The sequence below is a fragment of the Hakea prostrata genome, chromosome 7 (genome assembly GCF_041222555.1).
Source record: "Hakea prostrata isolate BN-2017 chromosome 7, UWA_Hpros_2, whole genome shotgun sequence".
Lineage (NCBI taxonomy): Eukaryota > Viridiplantae > Streptophyta > Magnoliopsida > Proteales > Proteaceae > Hakea > Hakea prostrata.
The window spans coordinates 619911-646016 of NC_142606.1; the positions used below are offsets into that span (position 1 = coordinate 619911).

Sequence of the window (26106 nt, forward strand, 5' to 3'; positions counted from 1 at the left end):
ATTGGTACCCAAGTCATATATTGGTATTATTCTTCAAAAGAATTTGGTAATCTTATTATAGCATATTCAACAAAGCGTATTCAATGTGACTTGGCATTCATTGGAGAAGCCATCGCTCTTAATGAAGGTTTGATTCCAATTGCCAAGCATGGTTTCCACCGGATTACTGTGTAGGCTGATTGAAGAGATTCAATTCAGTAATAACTTGACAATGAAAAGTGAAGAAATAATACTCTACTCTAGAACTCTTTCACAGTCTTTTAATTGTAAAGAGACTATATTCAGCTCTTAGAACACTTTCACAATGCGTTCTTTCAATTATATTCCTGTCAATTTAACAGCTGTTTCCTCTTGGGAATCGATCAAATTTTAGTGTATTACCAGTTTACCACTACTTGCATATTCCACAAGTTACATCGAGACCACTGCTCAGAGCATGTAAACCATTTTAAGTTTTAACACGTAAGGAACATTTCAATCTTCTCGAGAGCAATGTCTAAATCTCAATCATTAACTGGAATAAATATTAAACAGTGTCTTAAACGATGCCCTAACGATTTGGACCTCTTAATAAGGTTTGCAAAGTTGAATAGAATACCTATTTCATTGCAAAAATAGGTGTTGGGCAGAGATGCATGTAAGAAACTCTTTAATAATTAATCCCAGATCAATCTCCTCCAACCCAAATTTCAAAGTCTGAACAAAACCCCAGAAATCGGAATCAGAATGAAGCAGCTAATATCTTCATAGACTGCTATATAACTTCATAGACATTTTGATCGGAAAAACGGTGTAGATCTTGTTTGTTGCAAGATCAGTCCTTTGGCTTTCGTTAAGACTTCAGGAAAGAAACGGAAGGGCAAAAAAGAAGCCACAAAAGATTAAAAATATAAAAAAGGCGCCCATATCTAGAACCATGCAGATTAAAGTCATTAAACACATGGTTTCTAATTCTGCAATCTAATTCACCAAAATCTACCCAAAAAAACAAACTATCTAATTCACCAAAACGAAATAGTAAGTCGTTTAAAACCTTTCACCACACAATCTAACCTGCCTGCCTCACCGTCTGGTAACAACAAAATAACCCTCAAGATACACCAATACATCAAACCTCCCAGAAAAAGAAAGAATTATGTATGCTACAGCATGTGAAGGAAAGCTTACAATACCATCATATATATAATCGTTTAAGATATATAGTTCATAACCGCAAACTGACACTAAAAATCAGATTTCTCATACAATAAATATAAACAGAACTGCCAAAACCCCGATTCCAAAAGGGAAAAAAGAAAAACTGAGAGATCATGCAAGACTAGAAAACATAAGTCTCCCTCCTACATTCTACAACAATGGCTGAATCACAGGTGACAAGGTGATGCTAATACACAGGCGTACAATTTAAGCTCCACAAAAGGTTACCACCACGGTATGTAACCATTTGGCTCATCAACCCCTCGAACAAGATTTGGGTAGAGGGAAGGAAAAAAAAACCATGAAAAGCTGCAAATTTTTTATGGTATATAACCACACCTCCACCTGGCTCAACCAAATTGAGTTCACTTGACACGACACGGAAAGCCAACTGCAGAAAATAAAAGTACTCACCACAGAAATGCCACTCACATAGCTTAGAAGTTAGAAGCACTTCCTGTGGACAATTGATGGACCAGACTCATCGTACTCGGATTTCGAAATCCACATCTGAAATGATGCAACAGTAAATAGGCATAAACTCCAAGCACAGATAAAAACATTACCCCATAATGAAATGAAACAAACCACTTTACCTGTTGGAATGTGCTGAGGGAAGCAAGGATTGATCCACCTATCCAGACACTGTACTTTCTTTCGGGAGGAGCAACCACCTTGATCTTCATGCTGCTAGGAGCAAGCGCTGTGATCTCTTTGCTCATACGGTCAGCAATTCCAGGGAACATTGTCGATCCACCACTAAGAACAATGTTTCCGTAGAGATCCTTTCTGATATCCACATCACACTTCATGATAGAGTTGTAGGTAGTCTCATGAATTCCTGCAGCTTCCATTCCAATCAGGGATGGCTGGAAAAGGACCTCTGGGCAACGGAACCTCTCAGCACCAATTGTAATGACTTGCCCATCAGGCAGCTCATAGCTCTTCTCAACCGAAGAGCTGCTCTTGGCAGTTTCCAGCTCCTGCTCGTAATCAAGAGCAACATAGGCAAGTTTCTCCTTCATGTCACGGACAATTTCCCGTTCAGCAGTTGTGGTGAAAGAGTAACCCCTTTCGGTGAGGATCTTCATGAGGGCATCTGTGAGATCACGACCTGCAAGGTCCAACCTAAGGATGGCATGTGGGAGAGCATAACCTTCATAAATTGGCACAGTGTGACTAACACCATCACCGGAATCCAACACAATACCTGATGACAGCAGGAAAACATCAATCAAATAATAAAATGAGAACGCTGGGAACAACCAAAATTATGAAATCTCACATGCAACCATAATTACGTACCCGTTGTACGACCACTAGCATAGAGAGAAAGGACGGCTTGGATAGCCACATACATAGCGGGAACATTGAAGGTCTCAAACATGATTTGGGTCATCTTCTCCCTGTTTGCCTTTGGGTTGAGGGGTGCCTCTGTGAGAAGCACTGGATGCTCTTCGGGGGCAACACGAAGTTCATTGTAGAAGGTATGATGCCAAATCTTCTCCATGTCGTCCCAGTTGCTAACAATACCATGCTCAATGGGGTACTTCAAAGTAAGGATACCTCTTTTGGACTGTGCTTCATCTCCAACATAAGCATCTTTTTGTCCCATTCCAACCATGACACCAGTGTGTCGTGGACGGCCAACAATACTGGGGAACACTGCCCTCGGAGCATCATCACCGGCAAATCCAGCCTGCAATTTACAAGAGTATAACATAAGAATTAATAGGCAGAAGAATGTTGATAAATAACCAAGAAGTAAACCAGTCACCCAGCAAAAGGACATCAACCATTGACTTACCTTGACCATTCCAGTTCCATTGTCGCAGACGAGGGGTTGAATATCCTCTGCATCAGCCATATTTTACAGACCTGCAGAATCAAGCTGTGAGACTTAAGCAGAACATGAAAATAAACTCTTAAGAATTGAGAACCTAATGATCGAAAAAGGTAAAGTAGCAACTACTCAACAGACTAGGACAGTAAGACAGTGGAATCAAATAAAACTATTCCTGCCGATGAAATTAGTACCGGAGAAGATCATATCAAATCGATCAACCAAACCAGTTAATTACCGATTCAATTAAATTAAACCAGGCGAACAACTGAAAGCCACGGATACAGTAAAAGATATGGCGATTGTAGTAAGAGGTTACGGACAGTCGGATTTCAAGTCTGAAAAAATCACCGAAACTAAGCAGATCGTCAGTGAGATCTAACCTCCAACCACAAAACCTGAGCAGAAGCTATGGCAAAACCCTAGATCGGATCTAGACAAAAGCCAAATAGTTTTTGCAATCAAATCGAGGGCGAAATCTAATAAAAATACCGAAAAGTTCAGTTAATTTCCGGTAGAGTTCATGAAACAGTGATTTTAAGAAACGCCAGGTAACTGATTTTTGGAATCGATCTCTAAATTTTACGCATGGGAAGTCTTAATCGAGTTCAACACAAACCAGTATAATAGCAAACTCAGATGATTTAAGAGATCTGGCTTACCTTGTGTAAGAAAACGAAGACGACGAGATCGAAGAGAAAGGATCGCAGCTACACCTTTCCCTTCGCTTCCAAGACGCAAATCGCAAAAACAGGTCTACCAGTCCTCTGCCACCAGCCAGAAACACTGAAAGTGCGAAGAGAAGAGGCTAAGGAGTGATATATACTAACCTAACAAATCGAGGGTGAAATGCAAATGAAATGAAAGCCAAATAAATTAAAGTCAAGAGGAATCATTTCCACAACGAGAAAAGAAGGCTTGACCTGGCTGACAGCCATCACTTCTTTTTGGCCGTCCGATTCATTTCTCTCGTTGGTATGGACCGTCCGATTTGCCTTTCGGTCCTCTGGACTTCTGCCACGTTGGTTTGGGCGGCCCGAACTGGACGTGCGTCGGCGTTGCCATCCCATGTTCTCCAACCGTTCGCTGTCGCCGTTGGAGCCGGGATTTTCTGCTCGGCTCGGCTCGACTTTTCATTTTCTATTTTAATAACTTTTAGGATTACTATTAAAAAAATATATAAATAAATAAAAATACTCTTTAACTCCTCCCAACTGTAGCGTAAAAGCCGTTGCGATCGGGATTCAATGATTTATTTTGCCGATGAGTGATTCCTTTATAAAGCACTAGCCTACATGCGGATGTGGTGATAGTTGTCAGATTGGAATCTGGTCGTAAATCGTAATATATTAATAAGAAGGAATTGCGTTTTCTAATTTTCTTCATTTTTTTATCGGAGGTAATTTTAATGGATGCCGTTTGAACGGTGATGGCTGGGTGGCTCATTCGCGAGGCTCATACCCACCAGGCGGACACCCTCACATGAGGCATCTGTGTTTTTTAAAGCTGGGTTGAAAACATAAGGCGTTTGTCGAATCTTGAATTTTGAATTGTTTGGGAGTTGGGATCTGGGACCCTGTGAAGGAAGTAATTGATTGTGACACGACATCACTCCTGATCCGTGATCGTAAGGGAGGAATCTCACCGAGTCTTTACTCCTTTCCCAAGATCCACTCGGCATTTGGAATGGTCCTACTCCTACACGTGGCTGATTTTGGATGTTAAAGTGCGAACGCTCGGCGATCATGGAGATTACGTTTCTTTACGGAAAGTCGGATGAAGTCATGCGTTCAACTCCTACCGGGCCAGAGGTGGCTCAGTTGGTAAAACCCAACGCTTCAACGTAGGAGGTCAGAGTTCGAAGCGTCTTGAGGATGTAGTCGTGGTGCACGCAACCTAGCCCGGATGAACCTCATTTCAAAAAAAAAAAAAAAAAAAAAAATCCTATCGTGGACATATGTAATATCCCTATCCCTATATATAAAAAAAAACTTTTGTACAAAAAAAAAAAAAAAGAGTGGGAATAAAAAAAAAATATGTGGGCCCATGTGTAGTTGGGTGAGGCCGTGAGAGATAAAGAAATGAAAGAAAACAAGTTTTGTGAAAAAATGATAGTAATGGGTTTCATTTTTTTATTTTCCAAACTTTTCCACAAAATTCCACTAAATTTGTGGGATTTTAAAAAGTCTTAGGGTGAAAATTTTGGGATGCCACGTCACTCGCTTTCCCACCCCCAAACAATATACACTTTTATGAAAAGTATAAAAAATTAATTAATTTTTTCAATAATTTTCTCACCCCACCTTTATTTCAACAAACAAACGCAGTCGAAGGGAATTTTATCAAAGTTCACTTCCAATGCAAATGAATCATCCATTTGCCATATATTTATCTATCACATCTAAAGATTGAAGTAATATTTAAAAATATACATTTTTTAATTTAATTTAATTTCAACATTTAGATGTCACTGATAGATAAATGTCTTTCATCTAGAGGGAAATTGATGGATCTTTATGAACCTGATAAAATTCCGTCAATAAAAAATCCACAATTGATTGTACAAGTCACTAGATCATGGCTGAACACATATGGGTACGTAATTCTATAGGTCATTGAGTCACGGTTGGATACGATTGTGTCCGTAATTGTATGGGTCATTAAGTCATGGTTGGATACGATTGGACTTTTTTTCCCCTTTGCTTCTATATGATTCTTTCCAACTATCTAACACACACTTTGACTACATTCTTAAAGTGGCAATTGAATATTGATTTATCGAAAAAACACTAGTCATTACCAACTGATCAACTCTTTGATAATGCCATATCTAAATACATTGTTCATATTTGATCATCTACATTTTTTTTCTCCAATAAATCACCAACATTTTGCAACTTGTTGAAATTGTGTAAAGGCATGTTTGGTTACATGAGTCTGGAGATTTCAAATATCTAGAGATTTCAAATATGTGGAGTCATAATTTATAAAATTAAATGTTTAGTTGTGAAATGAAATATGTGGATTCATCCTAAAAAACTATTTGATCGACATGATTTTTGTGAATGTGCAAATGTATATATTTTTTGAAATCTTTAGATTTCACCCCTTACCCATAAATCTACATATTCACGTTTTTAGCGTAAAAAGGTGAATCTCTAGATTTCATGAACTAGAGATTTTTACAACCAAACGGGTATTAATTATCAGATTCATGAATCTAGAGATTTGAAGTCTCTGGATTCATGTAACCAAACAGGCCCTAAGTTAATTCCAAAGGCCTTCTTTTATTGCTTGGCATGGGAGACAAAAATCTATGTCTCCTAGATAAAAAATAAAAATAGGAAAACACACCCCCCAGGGACAAAAGCACACACCCCCAGGGAAAACACACCCCCCCACCAGCAAAAACAAACACCCCCCTCGCAAGAAAAACACAGAAAACAAAACCCCAAGAACCCGGCAAAAGAAACACAAATACCAAAAAAAAAAAAAAACAAAACACCAAGAAAACCAAAACAAAAAAACCCAACAACCCAAAAAAAAAAAAAGAAACAAAAAAAAACGAAGAACAAGAAAAAAAAGCAAAAAAGGGAAGATAAAAAACACAACACAGGGTTTAATGTGATAAATAAAAAAAAAGGGGAGGGGAAAAAAAGAAAAAAAAGGGGAAACAAAAAGAAGGAAAAAACAGGAGACGAAAGGGAAAAAAAAAATAACCAAGGAATTTGGGGTGAAAAAATCGAAAGTAATAACGAAGAGGGGGGAGGGCGAAGGCAGGTAAGAGGGGAGGAAGGATATATAATAAGAGGGGTGTGTTGCCTAAGAGGGGAGGTAGGATTTACCAAATAAAAAAAGGATCAATACCATTTACCTCCCCTTACAATTGACCAAATAGCACTTGGACCATCTTTTAGTTAGATAATATCGTTCATCTCCCTTTTTAGTTGGCAAAGTTATCCAACATCTTCATTCTGTTAAAATTTTCGGTTTTTTTTTTTTTAAACTCCAAATTTTCATGACTTAAAATTATGTTTTAATTTAAAACAAAAATTACACTCAATTACCATAGGAGTTAAAATCCTAAATTACCTTAAATTACTATTTAAAACCTAAATTACCATTAAATTAATTTATTATTAAAATCTCAAAATACTCCCTGTGTTCTTTAATCTAAATGTTTTTTTTTTTTATAATTAAAATAAAGTAAAAAGAGATCAATCAAAAAATATAATGTCTTATTAGGTTTAATTTTTTTTTTTTTTTTTTTTTTTTTTGGATTTGAGGTTCATTCGGGCCAGCTTTGCACACCACGACTAACGAAAGAAAGATGTCTAGATAAGACATAGTGAGAATTTTAGCTTCTTAGAATAAAACTAACCGAGTGTAATTTAAGGTTTCAACTATTAAACTAATTTTGGGATTTTAATAATAATATTAATTGAACATAATTTAAGATTTTAACAAATAGAGTAATTGAGAACAATTTTGGGATTTTAAACTAAAAATCTTTGTAGTTAAAGGTAAGTTGGGGTTAATGATAAAGCTATAACTAAAAAAAAAAAATAATAATAAAAGGAGGTATTTGATAATTTAATAGGAGGTAAATGATATATTATTATTATTTTTTTTTTCAGAATTGTGTGAGATATATATATTAGACACGTAGAAAATGATACAAATAAATATTACATAGGATAAAACCGGTGACCCTGGGCTTCCTCACGCACCAAGGCCTCGAGCTCCGCCGGTAAGCCCCCTTGATCAAAACTAATATTTCGGCAATCAAACACAAATGATGCAAGAAAGTCTACACAACGGTTCGTCTCTTGAACCCGATGAGCGATGCCAAATTGTCCAAATTCTTGAGTTAATGTGCAAATATCATCCAGAATATCCCATGTAAACCAAGAAGCATGCATTTTTCTAGCAACCATCTTGACCGCCGTTTGCTACATTGGAGCTAAAAACACTTTACTTTGCCAACAAGGGAACCACCAGGGAAATGGTTAGAAACCCATCTAAGATCCTCCTTTCAAGTGAGAACAGAGTGCCCATGAGGCCATGATAACCATTCAAAGATAAAATAGCCAACCAAATTTATTAAGATAAAATGCAATCAAATAAGGGATGCATATGGTTTTTGGAGGTCGTTTTTCTTTCATTATTAGAACCCAGTTCTAACTTAAATACATGATAAGAGAGAAATTTTGTAAACGTAAAAGAAAAAATAGAGCAATTTTGTAAAAGGCAGTTATTCATGTTCATAGTGAGGTCAAGAAAAGAAGAAAAGAAAAAAGAATTAAAGAAAAAAAGAGAAAAAAAAAGAGATAAGGGCAATGATGATGGGTCTCTCTCCTCACTTTTTCAAATTTTGTTTTGGAAGTTTTATTTTCTTAGGAACCAAACACAACATAACAGATGACTTTTGCGCCTCTGACCTTAGAATCTTAGATTATTTTTACCGTCATTGGATCGCCTCAATGGGCGTACGTTACACTTCAACTCGGAGAGCGTACGATAGAAATCGGACTTAACGATTCTAAATTACTAATCAATAACTTGGCAAATTAGATTCATATTTCCGCAAGTCCTTCCCGGCAAGGTCTTACAGCAAACGCTTTTTCGTCTCAGAAGGTAGGAGCGTCATCTAATTTGAAATTAAAATGTATTTTGTATTGTTAATGTTTTAGATCTAAGGTTCAAGACAATGATTTGTCCGGCTGTTTCTATTTACTGCTAAATATTTTCTTTAACTAAATCGATCCATGAATTAGGGGTTTGAGATTTGACTGGCAAATTGATTGGTGTTTTAGTTTACAAGAAGAGGACCGCGTTCTGGGAAGATTGATAACTCAACTTCCGAAATTCATCTAAAAGTATTACATTCTTTTTGGCAGGAAATTTGTACAACGCATGTTTAATCGTTGGAAAACTCGATGAGCTATTTATCACAATCTATGCAAACTATATTACATATATTGTTTCGTCTTTTGTCGATTAATTAATTTATTTTCGTGTAATTGTGATCAAATTCAGCCTGGAAAAAAAGTATATTTGAACTACCGGACGTAGATTCTGCACCTGAGAGTTTTTGCCGCCGTTTTAGCTCAAAAGTTAAGGATCTCTGGTAGTCTGCTGATGTCTTTTTGTTTCTCATCGTATATATTTTATCTTTTGTGCAGGCAAGACTAGTAAGAACGTTGGTTTGGTTTGATATTCCACCAGCATTAACAATGTGGGTACTTTTATTTAAGTTTTTAGATGTGCTTTTTTTCCCCATTTACTGTGGAAATGTGATCTACAAATTATTGCATGCTGTTCTGTCCTGTAATTTCTCCTGTAATTCATTTTTATCAACATATCCATTGTCTGATAGTATTTTTTTCTTTTACCAAAGTAAAGAAATGATATTCCTATAGTATATGATGAATTAGACGGCTGCCTCTACTTCTGTTGCTATATTATCGTTTTGCTATAGTTTGAAGTTCATGAAATAACATTCTTGTTTACCAAAAAACATAAAAAAATAACATTCTTCAATTGTCCTTGTAGTTTATTGCTTACTATGTTCTTCACGGACATTGTATTGTGCTCCTGTCCATGTCGACATGGTTTCTAATTCCTTTTCATCTTATTGGTGAACTATCATAAACTGTCTATTAGATTGTCATCCATCACTGTTCAACTTTAATTCATACAGTAGCTAAGTGAGGAATGCCTGAATGATTGGCTAAGTTAGATGGCACTTAAAATGTGATGGCAAGTTTGTTGCAATCATGGAATAATGGCATGCTTCATACTTCTTTGCTTGCTTGTGTTTATACATTCATGTCATACACATTTTCAAGGTATTTCTCAATATCATAGGCATGTAAATAGAGCTGATCTTAGATCAAACAACTTGGTTGACCCCCTTTTAGCCGCACTTTAATGATGTGATGCTGTCCTTTATCTTTCACTTCTTTTGGGTTGATTAGAAGCAGCCATAATTATGGTAAGATGTTTTAGGCTTGTTGTTACAAAAAAACTTACCTCATCATTGAAATCTAATTCTGTAAAGGAAGAGGGGGGGGGGGGGGGAGAAGAATCCTTAAAAAGGCAGTTTCATGGGTTGAAATGCACAAACGCTTGACTGGTCACACTCAGTTCGGTTGTCTCATGAGGAAGTAATTTCTATTTTTTTTTTGGGGGGGGGGGGGAGTCCATCCTTGATCGAGGCTTCTGCATCTATGGGGTATGGAGTGTCTCATAATGTATGGGGGCCCACCTGACCCTCACCTATTGGGTTGTTGTGGAGCTACCTTACTGTCATGCTGAGGTCTGCCTAGGATGCTTTTATAGTAGGTCCTCAAGGGATTAGTGGGTGTATACTATAGGGATCATCCTTTTCATTGTGCATGGACCATGAAAGTAACAAAATAATTTTTAGAGTGGAAATGAAGACCTTTTTGTTGGATATGTTGGTTACAATGTGCTTTTGGTTCCAAGAAGTTCAAAAATCTGCCTGACACTTTTATGAGCTTTATTCAGTCTCTTTGGTGACATAGGTGTACTCATAGTTAGTGACATTTGCTGGTCCATACTAGATACAGCATTGTATTACATGGCTGAACCAACTTCACATTTAGTTTTACTTTTTAATTTTCCAGGACAAGATAAACCCTCAAGTGTCTCCTTTGAAAACAACGATGGCTTTTTATTTCTATGTTCTGTTCCAATTTAGAATTATGGAATGCTAGTATACTATATGGTTGGATGCTTATCAAATTTACCCCTTTTCCTTTTGAAAAGATAAGGACTTAGAGTGATACCAATTTGCATGTTTGTCTAGTAATATATCTGGTGCAGAAAGACAAGGCTGCCAGCCAAGATTGAATCTGGTATAATGAAGGGTGAAGAGAACCTAAATGTACCATGGTAGCAAATAGAGAGGGAAAAAGATGTAACCCCCAAATGAAGGGCCATCTTCAAGATCAATTAAATTGAATCAGAAGTAGAATTAGGGTTCTTTGAACCCAGTGATTATGGTATAATGGCTCTTTTGATGGATCTAGAGTTTGGGAATGGGTAGGCAAGGTTTAGCTAGGGGTTAGGAGCTAGGGTTTAAGGATATCTAAATCTGTATTGAGTTGTTTTAAAATTCAGATTCAAGCTCTTAGGGTTTTGGGGACCTAGAAATCAGGGTTTTCTAATTCTAGGGTTTCTAGGAGGTGGCTAGGGTTAGGGTTCGGGCCGAAGGTAGAAAAGCGATAGGGGTGATGAATTGATGAGCCCAAAAGCAAATAGGATTCGGTGAAGGGTTTGAGAGAACTGGGAGACAGGAGGTTAGAGTTATTAGGGTTTCAGGGAGGATTAAGTGCAGAATTTCTTGGGGTTTTGAGGAGAAACTATGAATGGGAATGGGGATAGAAAGTCAGGAAAGGGAAGGGAGAGAATGAAGTCCATGATGGGCTAATAGGAGAGGAAGGGTAGGGGCAGAGGTGGGGGTTTGGATACTTGTAGAGGTGAGGGAAGTTGAAAACTTGCAGAAAATAAGAACACCAGCAGCCACAGGCCTTCTCCTTGGAAACTAATGACTCAATCAATTCTCCTTCAAACCAAGTTTATTCAATAATTCATAAGCTGTCTTGTTTCAATTAAAAGGTTATATTTATAGCCTTATATGAAGGATTCATGTTAGGAGCCTAGGACTCAAAGTTAGAGAGTAATTTAAACTACGATTTCTACTTATCCTTCTCTAAGTAGGACTCCTAACTTGACTAGGACTGTTCCATAACTTGACCAAAACCAAATCAAATACCGAAAATAAAAGTAGAGTTGGACTCCTACTAATATGTTGAATCCAACTAGGACTAATTGGTCCTGTTGACGACGGTCCAGATTACCAAAATGCCCTTTGTGCAAATTTTTCTTCAGGGCCGTAGGGTGCTGGGCTGCCACCCTAGGCCCTATTTTGGCCCCTTGAGTGGGCCTGGGTCTGTTTCACATCAGAAAAAGGTTACTGAAGTGGGATAAGGAGAACATGAGTGGTTGCTGATTTTCTTGATAAACTTGATGATAAGCCAGTGGATGATAGATTTGTAGAGAGAATAGGATAGATGGCAGCTTAGAGTCCCACTAGTTGCGTTAGCATAGGTGAGTTATCACTCTCACAAGAGAAGCAAGCTTTGTTTGCGGTTCTTGATAGAACCCCATCTTATTTATAGGCTAATCCACTGGACAACAAACTACTACACAGTCCATAACATTTACTCAATTACCTCCTGACTTCACCTAACCTTTTACAGTGAGTTGCCCCTTTGAAAATGGAGTCTCTTTTATTGACAAACTCTCACCAACTAACTACCTAGTACCCATACATAGCACATGCTTGATAATAGCAACACACACAAAAGTGCAACTTGGATCAAGTCCATCAATTGGGGTAGCATTGGACCTTTGTCAAGGGTCTAGGCCAATTCATTACTTGGGCTTGTTATGATTTTTCAGATCAGTATGATACCATGTTTTGATTTCTTCAGATCAATAAATCTGAAGTTTATCAATGTATGGTACATAATGAAAAGGTTACAATAGTAATAACCCAATTCCTAATACAATGTCACATACTACCCCTAATACCCTTAACAGGGCAGGGCCATTAACTTGGGTTGGATTGTGAGCTTGAACTTGGGCTGGGCATTTCATTTGAGAATTTTTATTTTAGTAAAGTATTGATCTGGCTTCTTTGGTGGTGGGCTGACTTGGACCAGCTAGATGATCTGCATCAATGTCTCCCAAAGTCCTTTATGGGATTTAATTCTATTCATTCCTAAAATCAACAAATTTGGAGCTAATGTATGTTGTTTCAAATAGGGCGGACGATGAACCTGTTGATCCAAAGAGACATCTTGAAGAGTCTTGCAAGCCAAAGTGCGTGAAACCTCTTCTTGATTATCAGGTACTTTCCAACTCTTGAAGCTTGAGGACCTAGAAAAATTATTCCTCTTAAACGTTCTTTATATGAAGGTTCTAAATGTTGGTTTTTGAGTCTGGTTTCAACCTTTGCCTGAATCAGGATGTGCCACAACTGGGCCAGCTTCAAAACCTAGGTTTTGACTCCCAGAAAATGATTGTTTGATGTAAAGTTTTTGTGTTGCCAATTTTTAACATTTTCTACACCTGTTCCAAGAATTAATTTCACAAAAAAGCACCCTATGTGATACTTCGTGGTTTGGACCAAGTTTTCTAGTGTATGATGGATGCTTATGTATTGATGTACATTGCTCTAGAAACTGGAAAATTTCTGACTTCATATAGCTATAGACGATTAAAGGTATCTTTTTGTTTTTGTGGCAATGTTTAGAGGCATCTAACATATAATAATTCGAGCTCCATCATCACATATTACTATTAACCCCCCTCTTTGTTGAGTATGGGACTTCTTACTTCCCAAACAAAACCTCCTACCTTGTTGTGAGAATAATTTTCAAAGGAGAAAATTACATATACACCCCATGGCTTTGCAAACAATTAGTTTACAGCCCCTGGAATTTATTCTACCACATTTACAAATTCACCCCTTATGTTCCAAATTATGTGTCAACTATACACCTACTGGTGTGAACATGGACACCCCCCTTTGCCCAAACCCCAAAGTGGGCCCCAAGAACCACCAAAAATTCTGGCCAAACCCCATTTGAGGGGTATTTTGGTCATTTTTGAGCCCTTTTAGGGCTTAAGATGGGTCTTGTTGGAATCCCCTCACTCCAAGGGTAATGGATCTATCTTTTTTTTTTTTTTTTTTTTTTTGAATTGGTTAGGTTGTGAATAAGATAAGAATCTTTAGCAAAGAGGGTTCTTATCTTTTAGGAGTTTGCTTTGTTTAGAATTTGTGAGTTACTTAAGTGAGGAGTCTTTTCCTAAAGAGGACTCCACTAGATAAGGCGGTCTTTATTCCAAGAAGAAGTCTTTTATTTAAATGGAGTAAATGTTGTCTAAGTCTTAGTTATTTTTGTGTCAAGTTCTTCTTTCTTTGTAAAGGCTATAAATAACCAAGTATTCTCTGTAATTCTTCAGTTTTGATGATTGAATAAAATTATTGAGTTTGGGATCAGGGTTTCCTAGTTGATGGGGCCTTGGTTGAGTAAAGATTGTAGAAGGTCAAGACATGCACCATCAATTAAGAGCTTCTTCTCCTTCATTCCAGCAAGCTTCAAGTATTCCACAAGCAGTCAAATCTTATTCCAGCAGCAGCTAAGTAAGCTGACCCACCCATCTCCTGCCTCCTCTTTCAATCACACCCTTCCCTGCCCCTTTCCTCTTCTACGCAGCCCTTAGGAAGCACCCTCACCCCATCGAAGACACTCTCTCTCCCTTCCCTCTCTGTTCTAGCAAAACCTCCAACCCCCTCCCCTTGCTTTGGTGGGCCCCTCTCCTCCCTTTTCTTCCCTGCGATAGCCGCAGACCCCACCTCTCTGCCAACCCCTCTTCCCCAGCTCCTTTAGCTTCCTTTTCCTTCCCTAGGATTACACCTACCCCTAGACGGTAGTCCTATTGTTAATTACCCAATTAACCTATTTCTCTAAAGTCTGAAATCTCCTGCACTTCATCTTCTTCCATTAGAAGATTCTGCAGATTTTAAACTTCTGAAATCCCTAAGTTTATGTAATTCAGACCTTCCCAAGCCCCTGAATCATTGAAATTCAGTTCTGAAGTGGCAGAAACAGCAAGGACAGAACCTATCTTACCCTAGCTAAACCCCCCAAACCCTAGTTTCTGACTTTTGTTAAAAGTCCAGATCTGTGTTCACAGTACAGCAGAGTTTGAGAGTGATAAAACACCCTATAAACCCTAGGATGCCCTTTATTTTTGCTAGAATTTCCTGGGAAGTCCTTAGATACCAGGGAAATTCCTATCCTACCCTTACCTAAATTGGGGTTTACATCACCTACTGTTAGAATAATAAGGTTAAGTGATGAGTCAGCATCTACTTCATTTTTGAAAATCCCATATTTCCTTTCTTTATGACAAACCCTTAAAAAAAAAAAAAAGAAAGAAAAGAAAAGAACAATGAAGAACAGCCTCCTCCTGTAGCCTGAAAGTTTGGGTTCTGCAGATACTTTCCCCTTCATGGTGTTTCTTCAGTCTTCCATTCTTTCAGGGTTACAAGTTCTTCCACTTATTCAGGGGGCTCACAGGTTCCTTCTTTCTTGATTTTACATGGAGCTTCAACGTCATCGTTATGACATGGAGCCATCTCTCTCTCTATCCCCCCGTAATCATTACAAAGTCCAGTTAAACATTAATGCTTTATTCACTCTTTTGACGATTTATCAACAAATCGGCTAGTGCTTATCTCGTTCCTGATCTAGGTAAATTTGGCTCTAATTCCATTTTCATAAGTATCAGATAATATCACTGTTCCAATTATTAAAGTTCGTATTGCTCTTTGTTTCATTTAGATCCCTCCAACGATCATCCCCTCTTTCTCCCACCATTGCTGCTTCTTACTCTTCAACGTCCACCTGCACCAATTAATTCTGCTCTCCATCTCAGTAGAATCACCCACTGGGCTCCTTTCACTCTTTATTTTGCCTTTTCCTCCTTAAGGAGGCAGCAGCAGAGCACTGCTGCCTCAAACGCTGCCTCCACATTGAATCCCCACTATGCGCCCTCCATTGCTACTAAGCACCTCACGCCGTTGGCCTGACCCCAATGCTCTCCTTTCTCCCTGATTCCACCTCTGCCATTGTTAAAATTATTAAATTCACTAAAGTTTCAGGTAGGTTCCAGTACTCTTTGGCTGGTTTTATTCCTGTTGCAGGGTTAAGGCCAAATCAAAGTCAGAAGATATTGAAAACTGAAACCAAAGCTGGAGTTTGCAGGTGCCAGTGTCTTGGAGACTCAGGTAAGAAGAAAAACGGAGGAGAAAGAAGAGAAGGTGGAGGAGTGAAGGTGAAGAAAAATAGCAGAAGGTAGATGTATGCAGATGAAACTCTATGAAATTTTGGAGTAATTCTGAATCGATAGCCACTTGGGCAGAACATTAGCAACTAATTTGTTTTGAAAAATTTCTCCACTTTTCGCTTTAAAGGATAGCGGAGGATTGCTGAAGAGATCTGATCCTCTCTCCGGTTGGATTATTCCAGCCAAAACACGTCTTACTGTCGGAACAGCAAAGTTTAAACCTCTCAATTACTAAAATGGGTGTGAATTAAAAGCTCCTACTTGAGAGGTGGGGTTGCAGATTGGTGTGGAAGGAGATAGAGGGGGCAGGGTGGGTGGGTTGTAGAGGATGGGGGCAGCGAGGTCATGGGTGAAGGAGGTCAAGGAGGAAGAAGAAGAAGAAGAAGAAGGGGTTAGGTTAGGTTGGGTTTGGAAAGATGAATATCATTTGGGGTATTATGGGGATGTGAAATTCTTTGCTAACATTCAGTAAGGGCAAATGTGTTTTTTATACTTTAATTTAAACTAACAGTATTAGGCATATGAGGATGTTTGTAATAGACTAAATTCCATGGAGGGTGTAAACATGATTGGTTGCAAACCCAACGGTGTATATGTAATTTGCTCTTTTTAAAAGAAGGTTCAATAAGTAACTCATAACGCTAAAAATAGCCTAGTCCATGAAGTCCTACATACTAATTCTCCCAACAATTAAATTTGGGGGCATAATTATTGTTTAACAATGCAAATATGGATGAAAGTGTTGAATGTACATGAAAATGAAGAGAAAAGAAAGTGATCAATGAAGTCATTTGTCATTCAGGAAAAAAAGACTAAGTTATTGGCAAAACCCTTAATTCTATGAGTCAAAACTTAGAGTAGCTGTCAGCAAAACCTGTCTTCCTATTGTAGAAGATGGCCTCCGATGGAGATACAACATTTCTTGGCTAGGTAATTTGTTGAATTTGTCTTTCTGGCTCACTTTGAGTTGGAATTTATTTTTGGCTTATTTGATGGGTTTCTAATCAGCAATGGTCACTAGTAATTAGAAGATAAGAGTTGGCAGATCACAGTGAAGTAGAAGTGCCCATAATTGAAGAATAAAAAGTATCATAATATCAGATGCACCTTTGGAAATAATTTGATGTGATTTGGGAATGAAAACCCGTTTCGGATTGCTTAGATTGCTGAAATCTAATAACCAAGTGGCAAACTGGTAATATACCAGAAATTTCATAACGGTATCCATAACAATGAAGCAATTGGAATTGAAAGGATCTACTATTCTGTCGTTCATGGATAATGTTGGACAATTTGGTAATTGTTCTCCATTTCTGTATTATGTACTATATCTTTGCCCTCTGGGAAAGAAGCATAGATAAGTAGCTTGCTGAGATGGTGCCTCTGGCCACACCAGACTGTAGCAGCGGCAGAATTTCAAAGGAGAGATCTCCTTTGACATTTTTCTGTTATGAAGTTTTTCTTTTTGTTGCCCTTTGTGAAAGATGCGTAGACGCTGAGCTTGCAGAAGTGGTTCCTTTGACTGTGCCAGTGTGGCTAATTCACAGATGTGGTTATGCTTGATTTGTGTGAATTGGTTCCTTGCGGGCCGGGAAATGTGTCTGCAGTTTCTTAGTTTCTGGGATTATGGCATCTTTGGTTTATAATATAGAATGAGATGCTGAATGCATCCTTAACTTTACCACAAAGGTTTTTGTTTTTATAAATTGTGTGGTTCTTTTATACAAGTTGAGGTCTCTTCGTTGGTTATTGACATTATATTGACCTTTCTGAAAAAAATTCTTTGATTATTATGTGAGTGCCGCTATGAATTGTGGATTTTTTTTGGGGTGTGTGGGTGTGGTTTGTTACAGGCTTGTGTTAAGAGGATCCAAAGTGATGAAACTGGTCACAAACACTGTACAGGGCAATACTTCGATTACTGGTCTTGTGTTGATACATGTGTAAGCTTTACTTTCATCATTGACATAGTTGATACACAAATTTTCAACCCCCCCCCCCCCCAAAAAAAAAAGAAGAAAACTTCTGCTGAATTCATTTTTTTTGAATACAGGTTGCGCCAAAGCTGTTTTCAGGACTGAAATAATGAAGATGATGTTCCTAGAGCATTGCCTTTTCTGTACTCCATCTCATTTGCAATCTGTAATAACTACATCCAGAGGATTAGCCATTCCTGTATGGTACTTAACAGCTGAAACCTCGAGTTTAGACATATAATTGAGGGTGTTAAGAGTTGACTTTGTCAGCTAATTTGATGTTCATTTTATGTGTTTGTGTTGGACGTTTTGTATGGCAGTAGTTATACAGAAATTAATGCTGGACTATTATCATAAATGCAACATCCATGAAGCTGGTGAACTTCGTAAGGTTCATGAGCTTGAAATGGTAGGCAGAGGTAGTCATGAGTGGTGAATCTATAGATTTTTCTGCCCCTGTTTCACTTTTCAGCCCAGCAAGCATGCTAACGAGGATTCGTAGGTGACTATTTTTGGGTAAAAGATTCATAGGCACTCAAAATTTAAATATTGATCACCTCTAAAAAAAAAAAAAGGTACTAAAGTTGGTCCCTGTACCAATGTCTAAGATATTATTTCCTTGGAATACAATGGTACTTGATATTTATTTTTGTTAAAGCTTTCCTTCTCTCGTGGGAAAGTAGAAATGTGACCTAATAATTGGTCTCTTTATGTCATGACCAACTCTCACCTGTAATTGTACTTCGCTGAAAGTACCTTTTTTCATACTAATCAGATGATGAGATTTCTTTTTATGCAGCCGGTGAACATAAATTTTGAGATTGTTTCTAAAGGATTAGTAGGTATAATGGTACCTTTTAATTTTTTATAATCATTCTTTTTTTTGGTGAATTATTATTCTTCAACCATGGAGAAGGAATAATAATTTAGACCACTAATTATGGGACTTTATAATTAGACTCTTATGCTATCATAAAGTATCCAAAAAATACTCTGTTTTTCTTTCTAAAAGTACTCTTTCTCTTGCTGAAGAAAAAAGTTAAGAGCTATGTGACAACGGAACTCGAATTTCACCGTTGGTGAACCAAGATTCATTGTTACTTTTTCCACCCTATTCACAACAAAGAATATCACAATGTGATGACATTGTGTGCTTAGCATCTAATAATGTTCTTACAGTGAGGTCTGAGCCCACCTAAAGTCCTTTTGAATTGAAGCTCTAGAGTGCTTTCCATCTCACCCTTCCATCCAACGTTGAGCCCTCTTTTTATTTGTCTTGTTATCTTTTTATTTTGATAAAATCATAGTTGAATTTCATTAGATATCGCTCTCTCTTTGGAACTTTATCTGGGGTTTAACTTTAGTGCTGTCTATGGTCGAGATCGAAATTTTGATCTTGGTCATCTGTTTCAAATTCTTTACCTGCGAAATGGGCGGTAGAGATTTAATCTAAATTGTCGCTTGAGAGTTCTATGCATTTAATGCGCAACATTTAATTTCACTCTCCTTGTCCAAACTTAGGGAACAACAAAATTATTGGCAATTAAGGAAATCCCGCATTTGAAATTTGTACAATTACTCGAACACTTTTCCCCCTTTGTGGGGGAGGCTGGGGTCCCACCAACCCTTGATTACAATAGAAAACTAATCTATCAGCTAAGCTATTGCTCTGGTAGTTGCGTCTCGGACGTTTGGAGTCCTTCATGAGTTACAATGACCACTTGCAATGTTGGTGGTGGTGGTGGAGGTGGAGGTGGCGGGGGTGGAGGCGGCGGTGCAGACGAATTAGCTTGGCCAACGATCTTTTGACAAGTGTCAGTCAGGCAGTGCCTACAAGTGGGACATGATGTGTGGGCAGAAAGCCATTTGTCAATACAGCGAATATGAAAACCATGGTGACAAGATGGCAAGATTCTCACACGCTGCCCAGGTGAGAACTCAGATAAGCATATAACACACTCAGTGTCTAACCCAGGTAGCTTTATACCATCAGAATAAGTTACCACTGGAAACATCTTTAAAGCTTTCTTCTTGACTCCAGTTAGCTTTGGCCGATTCGCTGTGTTATTATTAATGGATGCCGAGTTCACCCGGCTCGAGCAACCCAGCGCACATCTCACGATTGAATTAAGCCCTAATGCACAAATTAGAGCACATAAGAGGACTGACAGAATCATCACCACGTTCGAATCGAAGCTGTTTTCGGAGGGATAGATTTCAGATGATGAACCATGAAGCCAATTACTCGGCGGAGCTGCGGTAGCCGGAGGCGGATGGTTTAGCGGAGTGTGCAGTAACAATTTCCTTGAGTGATCATTTCGCAGAAGATTTTGAAGCAACAATGGAGAAGATGAGAAAGAAGAAGAAGAAGAAGAAGAAGAAGCAGAAGGAGACATCTTTGAAGTCTTGATCAGCTGTGGATGGATATCCAAGGGAGATGAATTTACTCTCGGAGAAGGGGAAGAATATATAGATTGCAATGGTTAAGCTTTTCGAGATTAGAAAATTAAGAAAGATTACAAACGTTGCGGGAAAATAAAATTTAGAATATTCAAAACATTAGAAGCTAATTTGTAGGGAATAAAAGCTTGGCTTTATTCAATTATTCGATAGCGGTTTGAGAAAATAAATTTCCGCCACCTGGAACTACCACTAGGTTCTTATGTTTTTTCTATGGGCCTTTCTAATCAACATGGCCCTTGCCACTTTCGACGCCGTAACAACTGCCACGTAAGATTAAACTTTTCTTCAAAGTTGGACCCTGAAGGCTGAAGTTACTGCTTGGGACCCACTTCAAATAAGAATAATGGGCTTAGTCATTATGACATGGAAAAGATGGTTTTGGTGAGACATGCCAAGTGGGCTTTGTTACACTTTTTATCAGACAAGAGAAGAGAGGACATGTAGTCATGAGTCACACGTTAAAATCTTGTCACTCTTCACTCAAATCGTTGGAGACTCATCTGTCATGTCACTGAGTTTGATTTGCCCATTTCCCCTACTAACTCGGTTTTCATAGGAAAAAACCTAGTTTGTTTCTTACTTGCCTCACATAATAAGGGCCAAGGGGATCTATGCTTTACTTGACTGAAGAAGTGGTTCAAATTTAGGTTGTTTTCCTTGTTATAAGAGTAATCCTTGTCTCTGATAAGTTTTCCCCTTTTGTTGTTTCTGGGTTATTCTAAGTTTTGTCTAGGTTAATGCTTAAGAGTTAAGACTATATTATCTTTCAGCCATACTGTGATAGAGAGACAGAGATAGCTTACATGCTTCCAATAATTTTCACACTAAATGATTACAAAATTGAGAAACACAAAGCCGTCTGGACTTTTTGGACATGGAGGTTTGTGCATGGGCCATTTACATCAAAGTGCAATATTTTGCTGAAATTTGGCCGTTTTGATAGTGAGCGAACTAAATTTCGGAGACAAAACTAAGTTTGTCCGAAAATCACCGAAAATTCAGCGATATATCGTCGAACCAACCGATATATTGTCAAAATCTTGATTTTTGTGATATTTTGGCAATTTCTCTTGCGATTATACAAAATCTTCAAGATGAATAGACAATCTTACCAATTCTGTCCCAATGATTCAAGCCTTAAAAGACAATGTGCCAAATGTCGTTAGGGATGATAATCTACATAGAATAATTTTTGAAAAAAAATTCAAATTAAGAAGACATTTTGTAGCAAAATCTTCAAGATCAATGAGCAATATTATCAATTATATCCTACTGATTTAGGTCTCAAAAAGCAACGTGCCAAATGTGGTTAGGGAAGAGTATCTCTCTCTCTTCCTATGTTTCATCTTTATTTTTCTTATAAACTTTGTGATAATGAGTAGCTAGTTCACTTTTTTTGGGATGTAGATGAACCATGCTTATTTCATTAATTTGATTGTTCTATATCTTCTAGTTGATGGTGTTTGAGTTTGGCCAAAGATGTTCTATAACTCAACGAACTAAGCGTGCCAAGCTTCGGCGAAGGACGATAGTCTTGCGAAGATAGGGCATACTAGGAAGACCATCCTTAATCTACTTTGAAGTGTAGAGTTATATCGGTTAGAGAAAAACATTGGGGATCCGAAATCCCAAAGATCTTCACGTATTCATAGTTAACGTTTTTGCATTAATTAGTAAATTTAGTTTAAATTTAGTTTTGTTGAATTCAATCTTAGTGACTTAGCCTTTTAGTTCCCCATAGTTCGATCCCGTACTTTCTACTTGCTAGATTAGTATAAGATTTTATTTTTGATTGGTTAGCGACATGATCAACATGAAAGAATTTATGGAAACAATTTAAATTATAAAAGGATTTTATAATGGAATCTTCAAGGTCAACGGGTAGTCTTCCCAATTATGTTTCAATGATTGAGGCCTCAGAAAATAACATGTTAAATATGGCTAAAAATGAGAATTTGTAGGAAATAATTCAAAATTATTAAGTATTGACATCAAATTAGGCTAAATACCAAATGTAGGCTCAAAATGACTTAAAATACCCCTCGAAATGGGGTGTCGAAATCTGATCATATTTTGCCAAAATTTAGGACACTGATTTACACACATCTTGAGTATATTCTTAGAGGTAGGTATTACATATAATTTAAATATAAGACAAAATTTTGTCTCTGGCCTTGAAGGGGGATTCAAATCCTTGATCTCATACTATGCGAAGTTGTTCTTTTACCAACTAAATAACTCTTGGAAATCTAACCCTCTAGACTTTTTACATAAGATATTCAAAAGATCTAGAAAGGAAAAACATAGTGAAGTCAATATGTGAATGATAACTCTTAAATTTAACCCTCTAGAGTCTAGACTTTATACATAAGATATTCAAAAGATCTCTGAGAAAGGAAAAACATATTAAAGTCAATATGTGAATGGTAACTCTTCGAAATTTAACCCCCTAGACAATATATAAAAGATATTCAAAACATCTCTGAGAAAGGAAAAACATATTAAAGTCAATATGTGAATGGTAACTCTTCGAAATTTAACCCACTACACTTTATACATAAGATATTCAAAAGATCTCTGAGGAAGGAAAAACATATTAAAGTCAATATGTGAATGGTGGAAAGCATTAAGTTGATCATAGTAATCACTCCAGAGTAAAAAACATGGTTCCTTAATTTCATTTTCAGTGAGATGCAGATAACATTAATTATCAATCAACTTGGTAGTGGGCAAGGTAAAGTGTATGTGGACCTTTTCCCTCTAATTTCCGAATAATAATTCACAACTAGGGGCTTTGGAGATAGGCTAGCTAAGCTTAAAATAGACATATCACTTGCTAAATTCAATCCATTCATATCCTCTTAATGATAGCATTTCTACTTGCTCTGTGAGTCATGATAAAGCTTCATGCCTCCTTTGGTGAAACTAAACATCTCATAGGAAGTGGCTTCATGAATCCTTTGTATAGAAGCACCTAATAAACTGTTGTGACACTTTTTCTCTTTTGGGTTTTGAATTCAATGAATGTGTTGAAACAGAAGAGGAAGGGAACAAAGCCACACATCCATGGTGTGAAGATAGTTTCTAAATTAGCTGCAACAAAAGAGTGAAAACCCATCACTGTGGTGGTCTGTGACTTTATTGCACAATGAAATATCAACTAGTTTTGCAAGCTTCTTGGAATAAAGTGACTAGTCCTCTTACTTAGAGTGGTACGTCCTCTTTAATAATATCATATAAATAAAGTGTAATATGGAAAATTTCAAGAGGTGAATTTAAGCACGTGCCACTAATATACTGTTAGTGGAGTTTTATTTGGAGGATCTTAAAAGAAATTAATGCATTTAGAATGGAGAATCAAAAAGCTTCCACCTACAGTGGTACCTAAATTGAGTGCATGGGTAGTCCCACTCTTCCACATTTGTGTTAATTTTATGTGACATAAACACTGATATCAGAAAATTTCTTCCCATCAAGGGTGAAGGAATGCTATTCATTTTCATCTATAAATAATTGATTTAGAATCAATAGCAGTGAAATTCACACAAAATTGATGAGAAGAACTGTATCAAGAGATGCAGGATTGAAATTTTAGTCATTTATTTTAGCAAATCAATTGATAATAATATTTACAATCATGATAACATTGTGGGACTTGTCATTACTTCAATTGTTAGAAGCAGGAAACAAACAAGGTAATGATGAAAAGGAAGACAAGGGAACCATAAAGCACAGAAGATAAAGATCGATAAGATCACCTAACATCTAAATCATCTACAAGAAAAGGGAATGGCAAAGGGTACAAAAGATAAAGGTTATAATCTAGATATTTTATGTGAAATATCAGAAGAAAAAAAAACTGAAATGAAAGAGAAGAGCTCTTCTCAAAATTAGCCAAGTATGTTGTTATGAACATATATTAAACTAATGATTGGTTGAGATTTGAATTTGTCTAAATTAGTAAAGATACGGTCTTCTTGTATTTATTTGATTTCTTTGGTAGTAAAAGATTCGATCTTCATAAAGACAGTATAAAAGTCGACAAGTGCTTTAGCTAATTATATATAATAACAGCAAATTGAAGAATAAGCCTCATCTCCATTCCTGTTGTTTGGCATTAATGTAAGCTGTAACCATGAAAACCCCAGCATTACAAATACTTTATAAGGTATTTGATTCCGAATTAGGGTTCAGGATCAGGTTCTGTTTAAATTTATTCTTGGGTTTGTATTTTAATGAGGATTAACAGCTCTGGTATCTTTGATTATTTGGTCAGTCTTGGCAAGTTGAGACAAGAAACGGTCGGATATATCCACCTTCCCCTTCCCTTGTTCTGTCTTTGTTGGATACAGTAGCTACCACAAGCTAGCAACAAATCTATCTATACAATCTATTTTAGAGCAGAATGCAAGATAAAGCATCAACAACTTGCAGCTTATTGTTGTAGGTTTAATTGGTAACAAAGTTGGTAAGAGATGATTATCCATGGAAGTATGAAGTGATTCTTCATATCTTTTGAATTACTTACACGGGGTGTTTAATGTTATTTAATTTTGATATGATCCGATCCATGCGATTATGAGATCAGTGTGAACCCACGAAAATAATCAGATTAAAGGCTTGAAAAAAGAAAAAAAAAACAAGTCACAGGTGGGATTGCCATCTACCCACCAGAAGGTCTTTGAACTGTTCTTCCTCTGTGCACTTTGCGGCCCCAGTTGCAGCCAGTGAATAAGAAAAAGAACTATCTTTATGCTAAACAAATGATCTTGAAGGTAAGTTGCACGAAATGATTATTATTCTGCACCAATTATTAGATTCAGTTTAGTTGATTCTTGATACGAGCCAGATATTTTAATGAAGATGTCAATCTTTTACCAGTCTTAACATAGTGGAGATCCGATGGAATACACTCATATACTAACCCAACCTCACCTGTGTATGAAAAATTAATATTTCTAAAGTTGTAGAAAAAGAAACATGAGCACCAAATCAAATACAAGTTGCGTCTTCTCGTGTTAGGTTTAACTACAAATCCTGTGTTTGGCATTGTTTTTGTTCTGGGAATACTGCTTCTTGACAGTCATTTCTTTTCTTCCAAACCCAAAAACTTCATTTTTGTTCTGAATTAGTGTTGAGAAATTAATCTGTTCCAGGATAACAGAAATAGGTTTTTTTTCTTCTCCTGCCATTTACATCCTATGGTTCAGACCACACCCGAACCAGGTTTGGATTTCTTGAACCATGAACCCAATTGCATGCAGACTCTTTTTCCTGTTTAGGACCACTACCGATCAAGTGGAACCAGCTGAAAAGAACAAGATGAAATGAAAGAAAAATTTAATCTATCAAAAGATCTGAAAATTTGAGAATCTAAGTGGAATAGCTAATCAGATGTGTTCTTCAATTTCATTGGCTAAAATTGAAGCTTAAACTTCTCTATCATTGTTTCTTTTGTAGGCTGTAACCAATAAGTGACAGATTTTAGTCTACCACTCTACCTTCCATAAAGACTTGAAAACTGTTCTTTTGCTCACTTTGCGGCCCCAGTTGCAGCAAGTGAACGAAAAGAACTCATCCCTGTATACTAAACAAATGAGTTTTATAATGAAAAGTTCCATCGTTGATCATATTGTTGTCAGTCTTAGTTTGGTGGAGATGGGTTATGAACCCAAC

General features: G+C 37.2%; 2 protein-coding genes and 1 pseudogene across 2 annotated transcripts; 1 reads left to right on the forward strand and 2 right to left on the reverse strand.

The window, feature by feature from the left end:
- Positions 1–1152: 1152 nt before the first annotated feature.
- On the reverse strand, positions 1153–3850 carry LOC149008763 (actin-7). The gene is made up of 5 exons (XM_089161583.1): positions 3703–3850; positions 3005–3075; positions 2503–2896; positions 1794–2407; positions 1153–1707 (listed from the first exon to the last, which is right to left on the reverse strand). The coding sequence occupies exons 2-5, from the start codon at positions 3062–3064 to the stop codon at positions 1642–1644; spliced, it is 1134 nt and encodes a 377-aa protein (XP_089017709.1). The 5' UTR covers positions 3065–3075; positions 3703–3850; the 3' UTR covers positions 1153–1641.
- Positions 3851–8881: 5031 nt separating this feature from the next.
- On the forward strand, positions 8882–18286 carry LOC149008764 (cytochrome b-c1 complex subunit 6-1, mitochondrial-like). Its single transcript, XM_089163196.1, has 5 exons — positions 8882–8919; positions 9226–9278; positions 12899–12983; positions 17845–17934; positions 18045–18286. Coding segments are annotated over exons 2-5 (210 nt in total). The 5' UTR covers positions 8882–8919; positions 9226–9276; the 3' UTR covers positions 18078–18286.
- Positions 18287–19501: 1215 nt separating this feature from the next.
- On the reverse strand, positions 19502–20388 carry LOC149008765 (RING-H2 finger protein ATL78 pseudogene; annotated as a pseudogene).
- Positions 20389–26106: the final 5718 nt, after the last annotated feature.